Raw genomic sequence first — 20,038 nt, 5'->3', positions numbered from 1 at the left:
TTCATCTGGGGCTTTGTTGCATGAAAGATAACCCAGTCTCTTACCGTTCCCCCTCCTCCTTCCAGCTTTTTGTGAAATCTTTGTGAATCTGAACCTGAAAGCCATGTATTAAACTGTAAAGGCAAATTGGTATTGTCATGTTGAAAAACTTACTGTGGAAAGTAAAAAATTATTTTCCGTGTTATTTTTACCAGTTAGAACCCTGAAGAGTGCCTCATCTCTCCTCTTGCATGTTTCAGAATTGGGTATTTGAAAGTCACCAAACTAGTAGTATAGTGGTATAGTAGACACTGTAACTGCTCTGTTCAATGAAGGGACTACTTAATTTAATAAACTGAGTCTTAAAATCTTTTAAATTGTCAAATCCTGTTCCAATCACTGGATTTGGAAAATTGCTAGTGTGCTAGTGGGCAGTAAAGATACGTGGAAAACCAGTAGGTAAGCAAAAATGAGCAGAAAGATTTCTATTCTATATTAATATTTATTCTAGGTTTAGGTAGCATTAATAAGAATGGCTATGTCCTTATGAGTATTTTTTTCCTCCATAACAGGACCAAGTTAGGACACACTTGGAATATTTGACTTACGTGAATGTAAATGTTTTTAACTGTTAGATGTCTTAATTCCGTCATTGATAGTTTATAAATGTAGAAAATACGTCTGTAATAAGTATTAAAATCAATACAAAACCTTTACTTTAAACCCACATCTTCCCTGCTGAGAGCTGAATTAAGAATTGTTGTGTAGGAAGATTTTGACTTCCTCTTATTTTCCCTTCAGCTCCCTTCCCACTTTTAGAAACTGATTATCTGGCAAAGGGTATTAATAATCAGCTTCAGCCATAACATGTAAGAAAGACAAGTATTCTTAATTAATTAGCTTTCCTAGCTATGTGTGGTATATTTTCAATGTGAATTTCTTGCTGTTTCAGAGAACTTACCTTTTTTTCTTGTCTTTTTTTTTTTCTTGGAAGGAGATTGAGGATCAGGGTGGTTGAGAGCAGGAAAGTTCTGCTGATACCAGTTATTAAATAGTAATAATGCCATATCCAGTATCTTTTGAGCTAGATCTGTGCAACAAAGTTTAGATAACCTTGAAGAACAAACTAGAGTGTTTTACTCTTTCAAGACAACAGTGTGTTTAGTCTTGCATCCAGAACAAATTCAGTTGATGCGGTTCTGTGGTGTTAAGATTAGTGAAAAGCTGTAAAGATGGCAAGTTGTCTTATTTCTACAGATCACTGCCTTTTTACTCCCTTGTTTTGATACTGACTCACAGAGATGAAAAACTCTTCATTTCAAGCGTATTTTTGCAAGGTATATGGTTGATATTGATTTATCCAAAAAAATAGGTTGAAAAACATCCATAAGAATCAGTGAACTATTGAGTGTAAGATTTCTTTTGCAGTAAATAAGATTGCTTTATTTTCCGTGCACTTTAAAGCAATTTCTTAACATAAATAAAGTCTCAGAAATTTTAGAAGACCAATCTGAGTGTAGTGACCTTCTGTCAAAAAGTCCACTGACCGTGAAGCTGCTGCATATGTCCTTTTATAGTAGGAAGTTAACAGCTGAGTATCGGATGTTACAATGCTGATACCATTGCTTTTAGAAACTCTGAGAATTGGTGTGTGCATGTATTTCTGTATGTACAGATCCATACAACTGTATCAGTAGGAAAGAGGGCAACTTCCAGTTGGAGTCCTGTTCTGTGTTTCTTCTGCGTATTTCAGAACTTATCAATTGCCCGGTGGTCTTGTTCTTACTAGTTTTGAGAGATACTTTCATAGTGTTTGTCTATGGAGTCAATCTGCATTATTTTTTAGAGACTGTCTAAAAGTTGTTAACACATAAAGACTCACTTTCTGAAGCAGTCCCTGAAGTATGCTGCTTTATTAAAAAAAAAAAATTAAAATGTCACCTAATCTTCTAGAAGTCGCTGGAGTTCAGGGGTTGGTGGAAGCGGAGGAGGATCTTCTGGTAGATCATCTGCTGGAGCTCGAGATTCTCGAAGGCAGACCAGAGTTATACGCACAGGACGTGATAGAGGATCTGGACTGCTGGGGAGTCAGCCACAACCAGTGATTCCAGCATCAGTCATTCCAGAGGAACTCATTTCACAGGTATGTGAACTAGAGACTGTTGCCGAAAAACTAGAGAGCTTCTCATAGCATGTGAGCAGCAAGGTGGTGTAATAGTAGTGCAATTTATGTGAGGAGTAATGGCATATAATTGAAAAGATTGTCTTTCTCTAGCTGAATTGCTTTTATTATTAAATGCATACTATGAGTGATAAACTTTATTTTGGATTCTAGCATTTTTATTTTCTAAACATCCACTAGGACAAAGTATGAGTTTAATCTAGATGAAGAATGTCATGTATTGTTCATTTCAGATGGAAGATGTAAGAAAGATGTAAGAAAATAAAGTATTTGAGAATCGTTTCAAGCATATGGCCAGTAAAGTGAAGGAGAATAAGGAACTGGGGCAGGTTGACTTTTTTTTCTTGTTTGATGAAAGAAGTGATCCATTTTAGATTTGAAAGAAAGACATTAAACATTTGATTTCCTTAAAAGATTAATATTTTTTCTTCATGGACATATCTATTTAATTTTTTTATAGATGTAACTGATTAATGTATAAATTGCTCTGATTATGCCTCTTAATGCATTAAAGCTTGAATAAGCTGTTGGACTTTGCATTGTGTGATGAAATGCCATTTGTTAAAACAACAAAGAAGAAGAAAATAATACATTCAAAATATGACTTGTTAATGCATTGTATTTCTTAGTTCCAAACAAGTTGCTAGTCTACATTTAGAATACAGATGTTGCTAAGGCCACAGATAACCTGCTTGCGGGCTTTGCATGGCCTGTAGCATGACTGGCACAAGATATGAGGTAGCAGGCAAGGTAGCTACAGACCCACCAGTGACAGGCTGGCTTCTAGTTCCTTTCCCTTTTTGAATTCAACACCAGTAAAAGCTGGGAGCTTCTGCCTTCACAGAGGCAAAATACTGGAGGTATTGGTTACTGTGAAGTGAGGTTAGCCCTGCTTTCAGGAGGTGGTTTGCTTAAGTGACCTCCAGTGGTCTCTTTCAACTGTGGAGTGGTGGGGTTGACTTCATTGTTCACCTCCAGCTTTGTGTTTTGTTTTTTTGTGTGTGGTTTTTTGTTTTTTTTTTTTTTTTTTTTTTTTTTTTTTTTTTTTTTTTGTTTTGTTTTTTTTTTTTTTTGGTGTTTTTTTTTTTGTTTTTTTTTTTTGTTTGTTTTTTGTTGTTGTTGTTGTTGTTGTGTTTTTTTCTTCTTTTTTTTTTTTTTTTGAGAGTGTTTATTGATGTCCTAGAAAGAAATAGATGTCCTTACAAGAAATAGAAGACAAATACCCCTGCTCCAGTCAGTTCAGTTCTGTAATCTAATGTATCGTTTGTTGGTTAAGTTGTAACTTTGCTTCCCTTGCTGTGATCTTTGGTTGAGTTTTTTTTGATAGCATACTTTGTTTATCTTTAAAGCAGAAAGAGTCTGAAACATTTTTGGGTAACTCTAAAGCAGACCAATGGGAAAATCTTCACATCTGATCTGTGTAACAGATTCTGCCATGTCTCAAAAACCTGTAAACTTCTGGCCTAGAATGTTATGTCAGAAGAAGTTTACCTTTGTGTGCTGTTAAAATGTTCCTTTCTTTTTTTGCTTTTTGGTGCCTCATTTTTACTGCATTATGAAAACATTCCATACTGGTTTCTTACCTTCTTCACACAGTTTGTGATCTTCCAGAACTCTGACATCTTCTCTGACATTCAGTAGAGACTAGTCTGTCTGGAAAAACAAAATGCTTTGGGTTCTCAGTTTAGTGTAGACCAGAATGCTTCTGTCTTTTGTAAATTCATTGCATGTGTTTGACATATGGAAGGCTTTTTCTGCATTTGCACTTCGCTAATAAAATCTAAGTGTTAAAGAAACTGCTGAAGGTAAGCTGTTAGAAACAGAATGATGGGAAAAACAGGTGAAGTAAGGTGATTACATATCGAAGGGCAGTGGAAAGAGAAACCGGTGTCAAAGACAGGGATTGAGGTGTAGTTTTTGGACAACAGTTGATTGCAAAACTGTTAATTGACATAGGAAGTTTAAGCACTTTCATAGGAACATACAGAACATTCTCAAAACCAGGTTTTGCTTATCCTTCAGCTACAGCATTAAGCATTTCAAGAAGCAGATTCTAAGATTCCATTAAGAAATTCAGTACCCAAGTTGGAATTCAGCTCAATTACCTGAGCTGAGAGAAGGCTGACTATCTAGTTTAAGAAACTGTAAAAAAATCTGTGTGAATCTTTACTGTACGTACTGTAGTTGACTCTTGGATTTTATTAGATTACTTTTAGAATTAAGCATTTGTTTCTTATGGCTGGTGGTTGGTGAGCTGACAGTGACCAGTAACCAATTATGCTCTACTCTTACAGGCACAAGTTGTTTTACAAGGAAAGTCCAGAAGTATTATTATTCGGGAACTCCAGCGAACAAATCTTGATGTAAACCTTGCTGTAAATAATTTGTTGAGTCGTGATGATGAAGATGGAGATGATGGGGATGACACAGCAAGTGAATCATATCTTCCTGGAGGTTTGTATCCTGCAACTTTTGATAAGAAAATGCCAGTGTGTTCTGATTTTTCTTAAGTACTGACAGCGTGCTTCATGCTGTGCAAGGTGTGCAGCAAAGACAGTTCTTGCTTATAGGAGCAAAGTCTAAAGATGCACAAACCAAAAGATGTACTGGGATGTCTTGAGGGATTAGGTCAGGCACTGTAGAATAACTATTGACCCTATTTGTGGGTGGCATGAAGGTTTTTTTTTGTTTGTTTTGTTTTGTTTTTTTGGTTTTTTTTGAATCTCAGGCTTTGTAACATCAGCATTACTTACATCTGTATTTTGCTGCTCAATGAGATGCTGAGACTGCTGTGGCTTGCTCATAAAAGCTAATTTTAAAAACTTCTAGCGTCTTGCATGTTTTTCACTACTAACATAAGTTCTTAAGATACAGCAGTTTTTAGAGCAAAAATAATACAGCTCTTTTTTTAGTCAAAATGCCTCAAGTGAGGGCGGAAGAGCTTATAGTTGTTACAATTTGAAGATTTTATTCATCACCTCAAGTTCTGGTCATAAATGCTGGAGTATTCTGGCTATACCAGTAAACCACTGTAATTAAAATCCAGCTATTTTTGAAATATTGTCCATCCCATACACTTGCTTTTAATAAAACACTGAGTCGTCTTTTGCATAGGCTAAATAATTTAGGTAATTTTTTCTTGCTGAGTAATCATATTTGAAAACATAGCAGCCAAATCTAATGTCTGTGTTAGGCGCAGTGCATGAAAAGATCACATCTAAACTCTGACTACATACTAGCTTTTCTTTCTGTGTGTCAAAATGACCTTTTGATATTTTTCTAGTAAGTATTTTTTTTTCTGCTCATCTGGTTCACCAGGAAGGTTCATGGGCTTCCTCCATCCTTATCTTGTCAATCATATGATTAGACAAAGATTTTTTCTTTTTCTTTTTCTTTTTCTTTTTTTTTTTTTTTTGTTTGTTTTGTTTATTTTTTGTTCTGCAGCAAAGGCTTTGTATTTCATTTTGCCTCTCTAGTTTTAGTTGCATCTGTCAAGCTGCTTTATTTTGCTGCAGAATCAAAAGTCGTCAGGTGAAACGGGTGAAAAACCTTTAATTTGACTCTTGGTTTTTAGTGATCAGCTTAATAGCATTAGACAGATGCCTTGGAGGAAGTAAATTCTCTGAAGTCTTTCCAGGTATTCAGAACAGGAGTTCTTACTTTAAGCATGCTCAAATGCATTCCTCCAGAACCAGTCTTCAGAAGATAAATCATTGTTAGTAATCATTTACAGTAGAAGTTCCTTTTAACCATACTAACCAGCTTTATACGGCATTAACTGTTCTCTTAGTACCGCTGGAGATCATACGGATCAGTTGATAGGGACTGACAACCTGTGGATGGTAACTTTTATTTGAAGGTTGCCTGCATTACAGTCTGTGAATCTTTTCTATTTGAGATACATTAAAGTAGTATACAGAGTTTCACTGTCCTCATTAGCTGTCCAGAAAACCATTTTGTTCTTGGCTTAATTTTTAAAGGTTCTCCCTTTTTTAGACTAGTCCTTCCTATAAAGGGTTGCAACCTTCTAATGTTAATATTTTTTGCCCTTTTTTTTTTTACCATGCAGAGAAACTGGGATAACTTTCCCAGTTCTTGTGGGAAAAGATGTGAAAATGACAACTGAAATGAAACCTTGTTTTAACTCCAGTCTTCAAAGATGTAATTCACAATGTGTAGAGCATAGAATCATAGAATTATATAGGTTGGAAGAGACAAAGATGTCTCTTGTTCTTTGTCTAAGATCAACAGGTGTCTAAGATCATCAAGTAGTGATCTTTGAGATCATCAAGTCCAACCTTTACCCCAGGACTGCCAAGTCCGCCCCTAAACCATGTCACTAAGGAATTCATCTACATGGTTTTTGAACACTTTGAGGGACAGTGATTCCACATGCTACGCCTTCTCTGTTTGTCTTGAGTTATTTCAGTTTTATGGGCAAAAATAAGTTCTTTGCACAGAAATTAATTTATTATCTAAATGTGATCAGAACAGTAGGAGAGGTCTAGCTGAACACTAGTCAGTGCTGCCGTGACTGTTGTTGGTATGTTAAATAGTACAAACTACCAGCCCTTGCTTGTGTCACATAACTAGCCCGCATGGTTTTCAGGAAAACGTGGTGGCCAGAGAAACTTGCCTATAGCTCTCTGGAAAAATACCAGCATCCTGACCTCCAGAACTGTGTAGAACCTTTTTTTAAGTCTTTTGCTCTTGAAACCTTGCACTCGTTTTGCTTTCATTTGTCACCTTGCTTCTGGATGCTCTTCTTTAACCATAACATCAAAGTTCATTAAAGAAAACTGTAAATAACTGATAAAAGCTATATGAGTTCAATTCTTAGGTTTTTATGAATGATTCTGAAAGATAAAGAACTTCCACTTTTCTCCTTCCCCTCCCCTTTTATTTTTTTTTTATTATTTCAAATTGTGCTTTAAAGTCTCTTGATTTTGTCCCTTCCAAGCACAAAACAAAAGGGGATTACCAGACTGCTTTTGTCTCAGGACTTTTGAGGCTCTTGCATTTTGATTAAAAGCATATGTTAATTTTTACTTTCTGCATGTCTGGTGCTTTGTGACCATTTAGGGGTTACTCCTCTAAGCCTTCCAAGACAGAGAAGCTGTTTGTTTGTTTATTTTTTAAACCTTAAGAATAATTTACATATGGTTTAAAAATAAATGAAAAAAAAAAGCTACAGTACTTTCCAACAGCTGTGACCTTAATAAATTTTTTTGGAATGCAAACCAGTCAATTGTGATAATTACAGTGAGTATTATGAAGGTTATCTGATTTTTATTTGTTTAGGGTAACAAGAAACTTGTTTGAGTCCTACCCAAATTCTTCCAAAATGTAAAGTGCAGTGAAGAGCAGAACTTTACTTTTCTGTACAAACTGCCTTCAATAAGAGTCTCTTAGATATTTATTGTTGGACTTTTATGTACTTTGACTTCTCTAGTCCTGTTTCTTTTATGATGGTTAGCAGAGGGGAATGTGGGTTCATTTGATATAACAAGTACATAAAGAAACTAAGGTAAAAACTACAAAGAACAAGATCATTTAGCATAGAAAAGACTTGAAGTCTCTAGATTATTTTTCCAGCTCACATCAAATTGTATTAGAGGCTTCTGAGCTTTATGTTCTGTTAATCTTCTATATAGCGATTCTGTCGAAGTTAAAATATTTTGTTGTTTGCATAGTTCAGATGTGTTTGCTCAGTAACTTCTGCATGATATAGTGGGTTCTTGCTAGTGGGACTTGCGGAACATAGGTTTGGCAACATGCAGGCTGCTTTGGATTTTGGAATTGAGATGAGCTGTTTAAAAAGCTTTTTTTATTATTATAGAGAAGAGAGATGGGCTGGTGTTGCAGCAGTGCTTACTATATTGACTTGCAGTGAGGGGAGATGAGAACCAGGGCACAGTGTAGGATTAGTTCAGTGGCTTACCTTTGGGGAAAACAATTAGGTGTGTGGTTTTTCTGTGGTTTTGTTGGTGTGGTTTGTGGTTTTAGTTGTGGTTTTCTCTCTTTTTTTGTTAAGATGAAGTTCAAGTTGGGTAATGTTTTGAAGAAATACATCTTATTGAGAAATGAGTTGTGGAGTTCTGTTTGAGTTTGATTTCCTAGGAAACCAAAATACATGTTTCTCTCACTGTCAGTTTTGCCAATTTAATCCAAACTTGAAATAGGAAGAGATGCTCAAGGCATTGAATTCTTGGATAGTTCATAAAAATACGCAGCTGAGAAGAGGGTAGAGAACTTACAATTGCCCCTTTATGGGAAAAGGTTTAGTGTGAGCTCAACCAGAGATTGGGATCAATCTAAGCTATGCCTTCAGTTATTGAATCCAGTGATAATGCTACGCATGAAGCTGCTGAAAATAAAATTTTTCTCAGTATTTGAATTGCTGTTTACATGCTACTAAAACTTGGCCTTTTAATTGGGGCAGAGGTTGTGGGTTTTTTTGTGGGGTTTTGTTTGGTTTGGTTTTTTTCCCCTTCTGCACTGGATATCCTTTTCCTTCCAATTTTCAGTTGTGTTTACTAGGAAATCATAGGTACTTCCTTAGCTAAATAGGTTAGTCAGAGTTATTACATCTAAATGCAAAGGGTGCTGACTGATTCTGGTCTAGCACAGCACAAGAGGTAAATGATGTCATCCCATGGGAATTTTCTGAAGAGCAGGAAAATAAAGTCATTGAGAATGTGGGTTTTTTTCCCCTGATTCTTAAGCTGGATGTAGCCTTGCAGTATCTATGTTTTGATAACACAGGAAAGATTTCAGTAATGTTTGAAGGGGAGTGTGGAGTGAATTTGGCTCCTATTCCTGCTGGTTGTAGCAGCTTTTTTAGCGTGTACAGAAAATGGAAGAAAGGGGATCTCTTGCAGAAATATTGGAAGAAAATTAAAATCTGGTTTGAAGTTGAAATAAGAAGGAAGGAAGAGGCTTCATTTCCTCACTTGTCTTAATGCACATTTAGCAAAAAAACCCCACATGGTTTTGGTTCTTGATTTTGATGGCTTGAATTTTTACTTTTCTTTTGGAAACACAGCTGAACTCTAGATGCCTAACATGGTGGAAGGTTGTGTGAGTGTCACAAGTTAGTGCATGTTTTCTGTCAAGAGGATTTCTGGCTTGGCTTACCTTGAAAAACCTCAACATACTGTCTTTGAATGAGACTGCAGAGTTCTCTTCTGCACAGGCCATTCCATTCCTAAACAGAGATAAAAGTTTTTTGCAGTTCTTGGTTGGATAGTGATTAAAACCAAATGAGGATGAGTTGCTAGGCTGTGGAGAGGTTGGAGCTTACCTAGGAAGAGGTGGTCATGGTAGGTGTAGGAGGAGGGAAGAGGAGCAGCATGTGGATTTTGGGAGATACCACAGAGTCTCAGCTTTGTTTTCAGCTCTTAAAGTCTGGTACTTACAAGTTGACACATTAAGGTGAGGTGTACCGCTGCTTTATCACTGTGGAAAGCCAGTGGAAAATAGGTATAGTAGAGGCAGGGTAAGGTCATTCTGAGTGAGCTGAAGTGTTTTAGTAAGACAGAGCTTGTTTGCCGAATCCAATGCTAGGATTTCAAGCACTCTGTCAAGGATGACTGCTTAAAATGTACTGGATGAACCACCAAGTCCCAAATGGTATGCTTTTAGAAGCACAAGCTGTATTTGAGTGGCTTACTTATTTAATGCAGAAAGCATTCGTGCAGGTCTTGCTTGCTTTGAAGTCCACAGCACTCACTGATTACAGAGCAGGTTTTTTTGAGGGCAGCTGGTTGTAATTGGTAGGTGTTATATTTCCTGGAGATGAGACTTCAGAAATTTAAGGATGAATATTTTGATGTGCAGGGGTGTGAAAATCTTAACACTTTCAGTATCGGTAAGTGGAACAGTTAAGTAAATTAATACTGGCTGAAAGTGTGGACTTCTGGCTCCTTTTCAGTTTTTGGATGCCCAGTCCTTTGTGTTTCACACACCACACCCGCTAGCCACCACCACTCCCATTCCAGACACTGAGAAAAAGACCCATAATAATCAGTTCTTTCTGTGTCCTGGTTTCAGCTGTAACAGTTATTTTTCTCCTTCGTAGTAGCTGGTACATTGCTGTGTTTTGGATTTAGTCTGGGAATAACGCTGATAACACATCTATGTTTTAGTTGTTTCTCAGTAGCGCTTACCCTAGTCAGGGACTTTTTCCTCTCTCATGTTCTGTCAGTGAGGAGAGGCATGGGAAGCCAGGAGGAAGCCGAGACAGGAGACCTGACTCAAACGAGCTGAAGGGGTATTCCGTACCACAGTACATCATGCCCAGTGTATAAACTAGGGGGAGTTACCCAGAAAGGCAGCTTACTGCTTGAGTCGGGCTGGGTATCGGTTGACAGGTGGTGAGCAATTGTGTTGTGCATCACTTGTGTTTATTGGGATTTTTCTTTTTCCTTGCCTTTTTAGGTTTTATATTTTCTCCGCTTGTTATTTCCCTTATCATTATTATGATTAGTAGTATTACTAGTAGTATATTGTACCTTAGTTATTGGACTGTTCTTAGGCCGTGGGGTTTACATTCTTATGATTTTCTTCCCCATCCTGCCCAGAGGGGGGAAAGGAAGAGTGGTGTGAGTGAATGGCTGCATGGTGCTTAGTTACTGGCTGGGCTTAAACCATGAAATACTGTTAAGAATGCTTTTATTTAACTTCAGACCTTGATTTCTAGCCACTCTCGTTTTATGCTTATAGCGAGGTACAGGCTGAAAACTACATGTGTTGAAATTACGTGTGCTCCTTCTGTGTTTGTTGAAGGGACTCTGTGTAGCGTCATTTTAGCTTCATGAGTGGGTTAAGCAGATAAGGCTGTCCTGTTGCCAGAAGGAGCTATCCTGACATTCCCTTGCATCTTGGTGAGGTTTGTGTACCTGCATGGGTTAGCTGAAACCTAATTTGGGGAGCCTGAGCTTTTAGTCAGATTTGCTTGAAAGTCCAGGATGGGGCAGAACTGTCACATTTAGCAGCAGTAGAGTCTAGTCAGCATTGCTGTGTGTGGTGAGGCATCACTCTTGCGAGTCTGCTGGACTACCCAGTTAAGTCAGTCTGAAGATTGCTTCCCACCTTACTTCTGTACCCTGTCAAGTGTTGTTTCAAGCCAGGTGAATATGCCAGTTGTGGATTTAGAAATTCCACCTTGCCTGATTTGATGGCTGCCACAGGGATGAAGGAAGGAAGTTGGTCTGTCCTTTCTTTAGCAGCAAGATGGTAGTTAGGTTTACTTGTCTTATAAGCCATATTGCTGGATTTCAGTAAATTGTATGAATTTTTGGTAGTCTCTTTGCGTGTGGATAGTAGCTGCAGTCTGGTAAATGGAAGGACATTGTTTTGTAATTTAAGGATGATCAGTATTTCTGATAAACTGAACAAAGTTCTCTAACATAGAAGCTAGAGCAGTCACAGTAATGAAGTTCATCTTTCTTGTTTTGGTTGTGTTTTTGTTTTAACTGCATGGTATTTAAAAATTGTGCTTTTTTCCAGATAACTGTTGTTGTAACATAGCTCAATGTAAAGATTTGTACTGAAAGCTGCAAGCTACTGGCCTGTATATTAAACAAGTTTGTCATTCTGTGGAAGAAACGTTCCATGAAGGAATGTACAGTCTTTGACATCAAAGACGTGGCTTTGTGAAGGCCGGCTTTCACCATCAATTCTGTCCTCCCTTAATTCTAGGTTATCTTTGGAGTCCTGCATTATGTGCATGAGTGTGTGTGCACATATATGTATGTATGTATCTTATCCTGGTGCCTTGTTCTTTCAAGTGACAGGCTAAAGTTTGAATTTCTGGGTTACAGAAAAATGTGTGTTGGGCAAGTCTTGTTTGGGAAATGTGGTTAGATAAGTGACAGAGCAGTTCTTGCAGGGAAACTGGTTTTGTTCACTAGTCTGCCAAGCTTGATAGTAAATGTGGCTGCATAAGAGGCACATGAGTTCGCACTGGTGAATCTGAAGAGCAGAAATTCAATTAATAGATAGGATTTTTTTTGTTTTGATATTTGTTTAGTTGATGGTCTCTCTAGCTGATGTTTTAAGTAGCTGATTATTCACTTAAGACCCTTGTCTCCTCTTATAGAGGATCTTATGTCTCTTCTGGATGCTGACATACATTCTGCTCACCCAAGTGTCATTATTGATGCTGATGCTATGTTTTCAGAAGATATTAGTTACTTTGGTTATCCATCCTTTCGGCGCTCATCACTTTCCAGGCTAGGCTCATCCAGAGGTAATTTTGCACCTTTTTTCTTTGTAATAAGTAGTTTGCTGTGGAAAAAGCTAGTGGTAGTACACACTGGTGGTGTAGATTCTGATGTAATTCAAAAGTAGACTGTGATATGTTGTCAAATATAGAGTAGACAAATAGACTGTTACTCATTATCAAAATTATTAATGAATTATGAGTATTAGCAGGTAAGTTCTGCAAGAACCTTGATAGTCATGTATTTTTAATCTGTTTGTGGATCTTTGGTGTTGCAAGGTGTTATACAATTTTTGCATGTTAAGTTTAAAATAAACTGTAGTGTAAGTGCCTACTAATACATAGATTGCATTACAAATCTTTAGTTTGGCTCAAAAATGAGCAACGATGACATGCAGCATTCTTTTTTTTCTTTCTTTCTTTTGGGTTGCTCTTTGTTCACTGTTCTTCACATTTCCTTAATTGTTCCATGATAGAAGTTACCTTTATGGAATGAGGAACTTTAGCTACTATGGAGGGAGAAAAACCCCTAAATTTTACTTTTTGGAAGCATTCTTATAGTTGGATAAGGAGAACTATTGGCAGCTGATAAAAAAACCTCCTTGAGCAGTGTTAAGGCATTTTACTCTTTTTTTTCTGTTTGTTTGTTTGGTTGGTTGGTTTTTTTGTTTTTGGTTTTTTTTTTTTTTAGCCTATTACACCTAAAAGATTTATAACAGACCATGCAGCAATTTCCTGTCTTTTTGAAGCTGTTGCGCAAATGCGTAGAGTATTTCCAAACTGTTAATCCAACCTCTGCTGTAATTGTTCAGTACAGTTTTGTTGCCTTTCATAACCAGGTTTTAGTATATTAATTGCTAAACACTTAAGTTCCTGTTACAAAATTATTAGTCAGGGGTCAATGTGATGATTGCTAGAAAATAAGTACAGTACTTTATGAAATAATATCTGTAAGACAAGCTGTTGTGTTTGGCTGGTATGAAAACTCCCATTTGTCTACTACAGCAAAAGACCCAAGATGTGGCATAATTTGTTGAAACAATGATATAATAATGTGGTAATCTAATACATGTAATTCAGTTGATTTTTACGAGCGTAAGTGAAATACTTAATAGGTTTAAATGCATTATGTGCATGTACAAATATTCAGCATCTGACATAACTCCTTCTAAATTCCTCGTTTTTTTTCCTTTCCTAAGGTTTTTCTATATAAGACGTTACCACGAATTTTCTAATACTTATTTTCCATGCATAGTTGACTCTTGGAAAGTTAGTTTGATTACCTGATTTTAAAAATTTATCTGCATGAGCGAACTGCAGAGTGTACTGGCTTTAGACAGTTTGTAGGCCAATTGGAGGGGAAGCATTTTGGTAAGGAACATTTTCCTACAAGGATCCTTTTTAAAACTTGCTTGACTCTTGAAAAGTTTTCATTTGATCTACTCAAACCAGATACACTTTAATTTATTAAATCCAGTCCTATGGAATATTGCTTTAAATAAAAGGGGTTGGATTATCAAACATTATAAGAGAGCTTTTTTAATGCTTGCTTTCTTTAACCTTTTCAAATTACTGGTTTTTTGTTGGTTTTTTTTTTTTTTGGAAGTTATGAAACTCTGTAATAAATTCTCTTTTTTGGTTTGCATAAAGATCTCTAGCAGACTATATAGACTTAGACTTTCTTTGTTGTTGCTATTACATTGATAAAGCAGTGCTACAAACCTACATATTGTACTATAAAACTTTAAATTGCAGTGTTAAATGTATTTGGCCTCATGATGTAAGTGAAAATGCTTTAGCATTTTTTTTATACTGCACAAAACTCTAAGAATTCATTTCTAATTTATTTTTATGTTCAGTAATTCTGAAGTACATACATTTGAAATGGTTAATGTATTGAATGTTGCATGTCAGGACTTTATTTTTAATCTGTGTGAGTAGATTTAACTGCTGTTAGTTGCATCCTGAAGGGTCTTTACTAGAGAGTGGCTTACTTTTATCCCACTGGTGTGACCCAATTGCATACCAGTTCTCCTTCTTCCCTTAGAGAGAGACTCTGAGCTGTTGCGTGAACGTGAGTCCGTTTTACGTTTGCGTGAACGAAGGTGGCTTGATGGAGCCTCATTTGATAATGAAAGAGGCTCTACAAGTAAGGAAGGGGAACCAAACCTGGACAAGAAGAATACACCCGTTCAAAGTCCTGTTTCCTTGGGAGAAGACTTGCAGTGGTGGCCAGATAAGGTACTGAATTTTTTAAATTGTTTTATTTGCATGCTTTGCATTTCCTTTTTGAATATCAAAAGTTTATGTGAGATAATGTAATAAGGCAGATTCTTTGTTATGCACTTAAGAAAATGATAAATAACTTATAGCTGTGCTTCTGTTAATAGTGTTTCAGTTTTCTTCTCCATGTGTTTCAAAGGCACTGCTGTAGATCATAAGGTCTGAGGTTTTTGTTTTTTTCTTCTTGTTTTTACTTAGGTGGTCAAAGCATTTAATAGGCAGTAGGACACTAGTGAAACAATCTAAACTATTCTTCATCAAGGAGTCATCTTTTCTTTTATTAGCATTATTATTCCCAGAGATACTTTCTATTTGAGCGGATTAGGCTTTTAAGAAGCAATAGTGAAAGGTGACATTTATTTACAGTGTGTTTTGAGTTGGCCAGTAATTTAAATGAGTATTGCTTGCTTCTTCAGAATCCCTTTGGTTTTTATTAGCTGTTTTTCTTTGTAATCCTGATTCCATTTTCAAGGCAAGAAGTAACTCCCATGTGAGATACAAGAATAGTAGAAACAGCAGCTACATGTTGCTAACTGGGTATCTGTAGTAATTTTCTTCGTAAATTACCTAAATGCTTGAGGAAATGACTTTAAAAAACAAAGCATGACAAACCCAAACCAACCAACCAACCAAACCAAAAAACTTTCAAGGAATGGAAGTGATAAACCGATGTTTATTCGACCAAATTTGATGGACTTGGGGTGTCTTTCTAGTGTTCCCACTTCTGTCTGCAGTATCTCTGAGGTTGCTATTTTGAAATGTCATGCTTCCTTTTTTGCCTCTGTTTTTTCCTTTCAGACTAAGTATAGATAAAGAAGCTTGAAGAGGGGAGGTGACTTTAGAGGCTTATTTCTGTTTAGAGCAGCTCACATTTAGGTCCTGTCGTCTTCATTTTGGGAATGCCTAAAGAGAATGTTTGTCTCAAAGTTGTTCTTGCAACCAGACCTTTTAGGTCTAAAGTATGAATTCATATTTTTTTCAGCCAGTAGTGGTGAACCTCTGTCAGTGAAAATTGGCAGCTTTTGTCCCGCTTGCTTTATCATGATGGTAGAAGGGCAGAGTCAACTAGCTTGCGCAGAGGGAGATTTCAGGGGTTTTAGCATAAAATAATAAATGTAGGTTAGATTTGAAGTACTAACTTAGCTTTTTGGTTTCCACTGCTGTGTTTTGGTGACATCAGTATGCCCATTATTACGGTTTTATTTTTGTTTTGTTGTGGGTTTGGGTTTGTTTTTTTTCCTACTTCAGGAATGTTTTCACTGTTAACCCCATTCTTTCCTCTAGCCCTGAAACATACTTACGAACTTAGTGTTTTGTTTGGTTTTGTTTTTCTTTTTTCCCTGGATGGGGGTTTTTGTTACTTGCAAACTCAGCAGATTCTGCCTGAGGGCAGCTATTGCAGTCTTTTATTGGTCATTTTTTATGGAATTAACTTGCTGTGATACTAATTGCATGCTTATTCAATTTAAATATATTGAACTTCTTCCAAGATACCTGTTTGCATATGCACTGATACAAAGCCTAGCTTCCGTTTAAATAAAGGTGTCTTCCTGGAAAGGCCTTTCATCTTTATCCAAAAGTAGTTAAACTTTTCATCCTTCAGTCCATCGGCTGAACATGCATAAGAAATTGTTTGGCTTTTTTCTTGCTGTAGCCTCACTCTGGAAGTTTTTCCAACAGAAATTCTTCAAGGTGAATCCTGAGGGAGATGATTTCTGTGAGAGGCCAGTTCAGGTGTTTCTTCCTATTTGAAAATTGGAAAGGAGATCTTGAAATGTTAATGGAAAAGACAGTGAGCTAGGGGAGGGATTAAAGTACCTGAGGAATTACTGCAAAATAAGCAGTCTTGTTTGCAAATATTTTTACTTCATTTTTCAGCATTTTAATGTTAGCATTTGAAGCAGAACTGTAGTAGTCCACAATGAGGGTGGTTAACTTGTGTTTATGGGAGCTCCTGTAGCACTTAGATCACAACTGCTAGTATTTTCATGGAAGGGAGGGAAAAATTGAGAATGGCTGGTCTCTTTAGTGTTGAGCTTGACTGCGTGGAGACCTCATAGCAGCCTTCCGGTATCTGAAGGGGGCCTACAAGGATGCTGGGGATGGACTATTCATCAGGGACTGTAGTGACAGGACAAGGGGTAACAGGTTCAAACTTAAACAGGGGAAGTTTAGATTGGATCTAAGGAAGAAATTCTTTACTGAGAGGGTGGTGAGGCACTGGAATGGGTTGCCCAGGGAAGTTGTGAATGCTCCATCCTTGGCGGTGTTCAAGGCCAGGTTGGATGAGGCCTCGGGTGACATGGTTTAGTGTGGGGTGTCCCTGCCCATGGCAGGGGGGTTGGAACTAGATGATCTTAAGGTCCTTTCCAACCCTAACTATTCTGTGATTCTATAACACTTGTGTGTTTATAAAAAGTTGTGAAATACGTTAGTAAGATTAAATGTCATAATGATACTGTCTTGGAGCAAAAATTAATTGCTTTCCTTGGGGCATTAGGCCAGATATCTTCTGAAGATTCAGTTATTCATATGAAGTAGAGATGCATCTTACTAGACTACAGTAGGTTCTGATGGCAGTTCTTCCTCAGAATATACAATATTTATGTGATAGCAAGTATTAATCATGACACATTAGCATTTGTGCTGCTTCTGTGCTGTGTGGGTAGATGCCCTCCAGAGCAAAGTAAGTCTTATAATTTAATTAATTCTAGATTCTGTTATCAGGGTATAAAAAAGACTTGCTTGTGATTGTTCTGTCCTTCCCTGCTACCTTCTTTCTCTTCTTTCTCAAAGTATTGGCAAACATTTTGAGGTATTGATAAGGGATGTACTGAATCCCATGTTATTCAAGGACAGGCACCTTTTGAAAAGTGCACTTTTGGACATGAAAAAAGTAAAAAAAAAAAGTAGTGTGAATCTAGATTTATGGAACTAAAATATTTCCACTTGTAAACTTCTATAGCTGAAAGAAAATCCCCTTTATTTAAGGGACAGATAAATGTACTGGATAGTGGGGTTTTTTTTAATGGTCTGGTAGAGTTCAGTTTTCCCTCAGATGGTTGAATTGCTTAAATGTGGTACGTTGTAATCTGGGAGGCCGCTAAAGATGGGAAATAACTACGGAGAAGATGAGTTATCATGTGCGTGTCTTTCCGATTTATAGCTGTAGAAGACAGCATTTGATTTTACACCGGTTTGTTTTTTCTCACTTTTGTAAAAGCTGTATTCTCCCTTAAGTGGAAGGAAAGTTTTAGTTGTTACAGTAAAAAATTTAGAAAGAATGTGATTGTCCTGTAGCTGCACGTGGTGAGAAGCAGCAAATGGATAGACCTTGTAAATGTTTCTCTGTAAACAGAAGTAAATGTTTCGTGAAATGACTCAAATTTACAGCTTTGCAGTTTGACTTTGGTTTCAGTGCAGTGGGGAACAGGAACTTGAAAAAGGTGAGCTTCTAACTGTTATGTAGTTGCTGCATGGTGGGTATACAACCAAATATGAGAGGGGGAGGAAATAGGCCTGTGAGGGATTCAGGTAAGGAACAGAATGAAGCAGTTGAACAAAGTGGAGCTGTCTAAGTAGTAGAAAGATGCTGTATGAGTTGTGGTAAAATGTTAAACAGGAGAAAAGGGGGAGGAGGGGGAAATAACTCATTAATTTGGAACTTTTCCAGCATATCAGTTCATAATGATACAAAAATCAGTGTGTTATATGTCACTTTGTAAGATGTCACTTTTTCTTTTAAAGAAGCTTCATCTGTTTGCATTTATTTACCTTCAGAAGTGAAAGATTAGAATTGCTTAACTAATGAGGCAGGGAATTAAGTAATTGGTTTTTTTTTGGGTAGTATGCTTAGAAATGAAATGCTGGAATTACATTTTTTTTTTTTGTTCATTTCAGAAGGTGAGGGTTTTAGGGGGAAGCTTTTTTTATCAGAACTCAAGAGATCTTCCCATCTTTAATGGGCAGTGTTGTGTTCCTCAGCTATTGTGGAAGCTCTTAAGAAACTTAATTAAAAGAATTAAGAAACTTAATTAAGGAACTTAAGTTAATCACCATGTATGTGTTATTGCTAAGCTTCAGGAAAAGAATATCTGTCTCTTTATTCACTCACTCTATCAGAAGCAGTGATGCTTTTTTGTGTGTCTGTTTGAGGGCATGCTGAGCTTCAGACAAGCTGCATGTACCTTTACTTTCAAGTACAACGTTCATGGGAACTCTGAAAAAAACGGATTTCAGTTGGCTTTGTTGGGTTTTTTTTGTATTTATGTATTTATATGTGTATATTTATAATCTTTTTATCTTACACTTTGTATTTCTGTATTTGTAGGATGGAACAAAGTTTATTTCTATTGGAGCTCTGTATTCTGAGCTCGTGGCTGTTAGCAGTAAAGGAGAACTCTATCAGTGGAAGTGGAGTGAATCAGAGCCTTACAGAAATGCACAGGTACTGTATACCTTTAAATGCTTACCTTCAGAATGATTTATATGCTTGGATATCTAAAATGCTTTTCTGTTTCCAAAGAATCCTTCACTGCATCATCCACGAGCCATGTTCTTGGGATTAACCAATGAAAAGATAGTGCTGCTTTCTGCAAATAGTATTAGAGCAACTGTTGCCACTGAAAATAACAAGGTATGAGATGTGTTATGGTTGCTGAATTTGACAAAGTTGGGGTTTTTGGTTTTCCAGTTAACTTGCAATGTATTACAGAGAAATTGATTCTTCAGCTTCATCAGTAGTTGAAAGTACTTCATTCATTCATTCATTCTACTTACTTTCCTCTGTAGAGATGTAAAACCAAAACAGAAACTAACTCGTGTTTTCTAAAAGATGCAAAAGGTTTTTTAAAAAAATAATATCTGGCAGATTTACAGCTGAAACAGTGAGAAGATACCTCTTCTACCTGATTATCTGAAATACGTGGCTGTTTGCTGTTACATTAGGAACTGACGCTAGTTTAAGAATAGAGAAGCTTGTTAATGTTCAGTATACATTTACTATAAACTTAAGGGCGCTCAAACTTCAGTGGTGTAAAGTTAGCTTTTTCTGCCCAATTACGAGTGAACTTGAAACTGACTTAATAAAGTGTATGTACCTGTTGAAGTTTTTTTGACACCTCTATGGTCTGGTGGTGAGATTTTTTTTGTGGTGTTTTTTTTTGTGTTTTGTTGTTGGTTTGGGGGTTTTTTTGGTGGTTTTGTTTGTTTGTTTTGTTTTGTTTTAAATTTACTTTTTTTGTGGGGACTGGAAATAGAGGAATTAAAAAAAATCCTGAGAAGAGAGAAAGAAAGAGAAGGGTGTAGGGAATAAAATCCCAAAGGGAATATTTGTTTTCCATTTTGTGGTTTGTTTCTCACACAGTTCC

At 36.7% G+C, this 20,038-nt stretch overlaps 1 protein-coding gene across 17 annotated transcripts in view; it reads left to right on the top strand.

Moving 5' to 3' along the window:
• UBR5 (ubiquitin protein ligase E3 component n-recognin 5) overlaps positions 1-20,038 on the top strand; it is an 87,361-nt gene that overhangs the window by 21,121 nt on the left and 46,202 nt on the right. For 11 of the 17 annotated variants that reach the window (XM_080609882.1, XM_080609895.1, XM_080609881.1 and 8 more), the window contains 6 exons: positions 1,933-2,122; positions 4,456-4,615; positions 12,264-12,413; positions 14,416-14,627; positions 19,000-19,116; positions 19,195-19,305. In XM_080609882.1, coding sequence (XP_080466008.1) covers positions 1,933-2,122; positions 4,456-4,615; positions 12,264-12,413; positions 14,416-14,627; positions 19,000-19,116; positions 19,195-19,305 — 940 coding nt within the window. The remainder of the gene's footprint in view (positions 1-1,932; positions 2,123-4,455; positions 4,616-12,263; positions 12,414-14,415; positions 14,628-18,999; positions 19,117-19,194; positions 19,306-20,038) is intronic. The other 6 variants (XM_080609880.1, XM_080609892.1, XM_080609887.1 and 3 more) reach the window with 3 other exon arrangements.

The sequence above is a fragment of the Psittacula echo genome (assembly GCF_963264785.1).
Source record: "Psittacula echo genome assembly, chromosome: 2".
In the NCBI taxonomy this organism is placed as follows: Eukaryota; Metazoa; Chordata; class Aves; order Psittaciformes; family Psittacidae; genus Psittacula; species Psittacula echo.
This window is presented reverse-complemented; position numbering and strand designations above follow the sequence as displayed.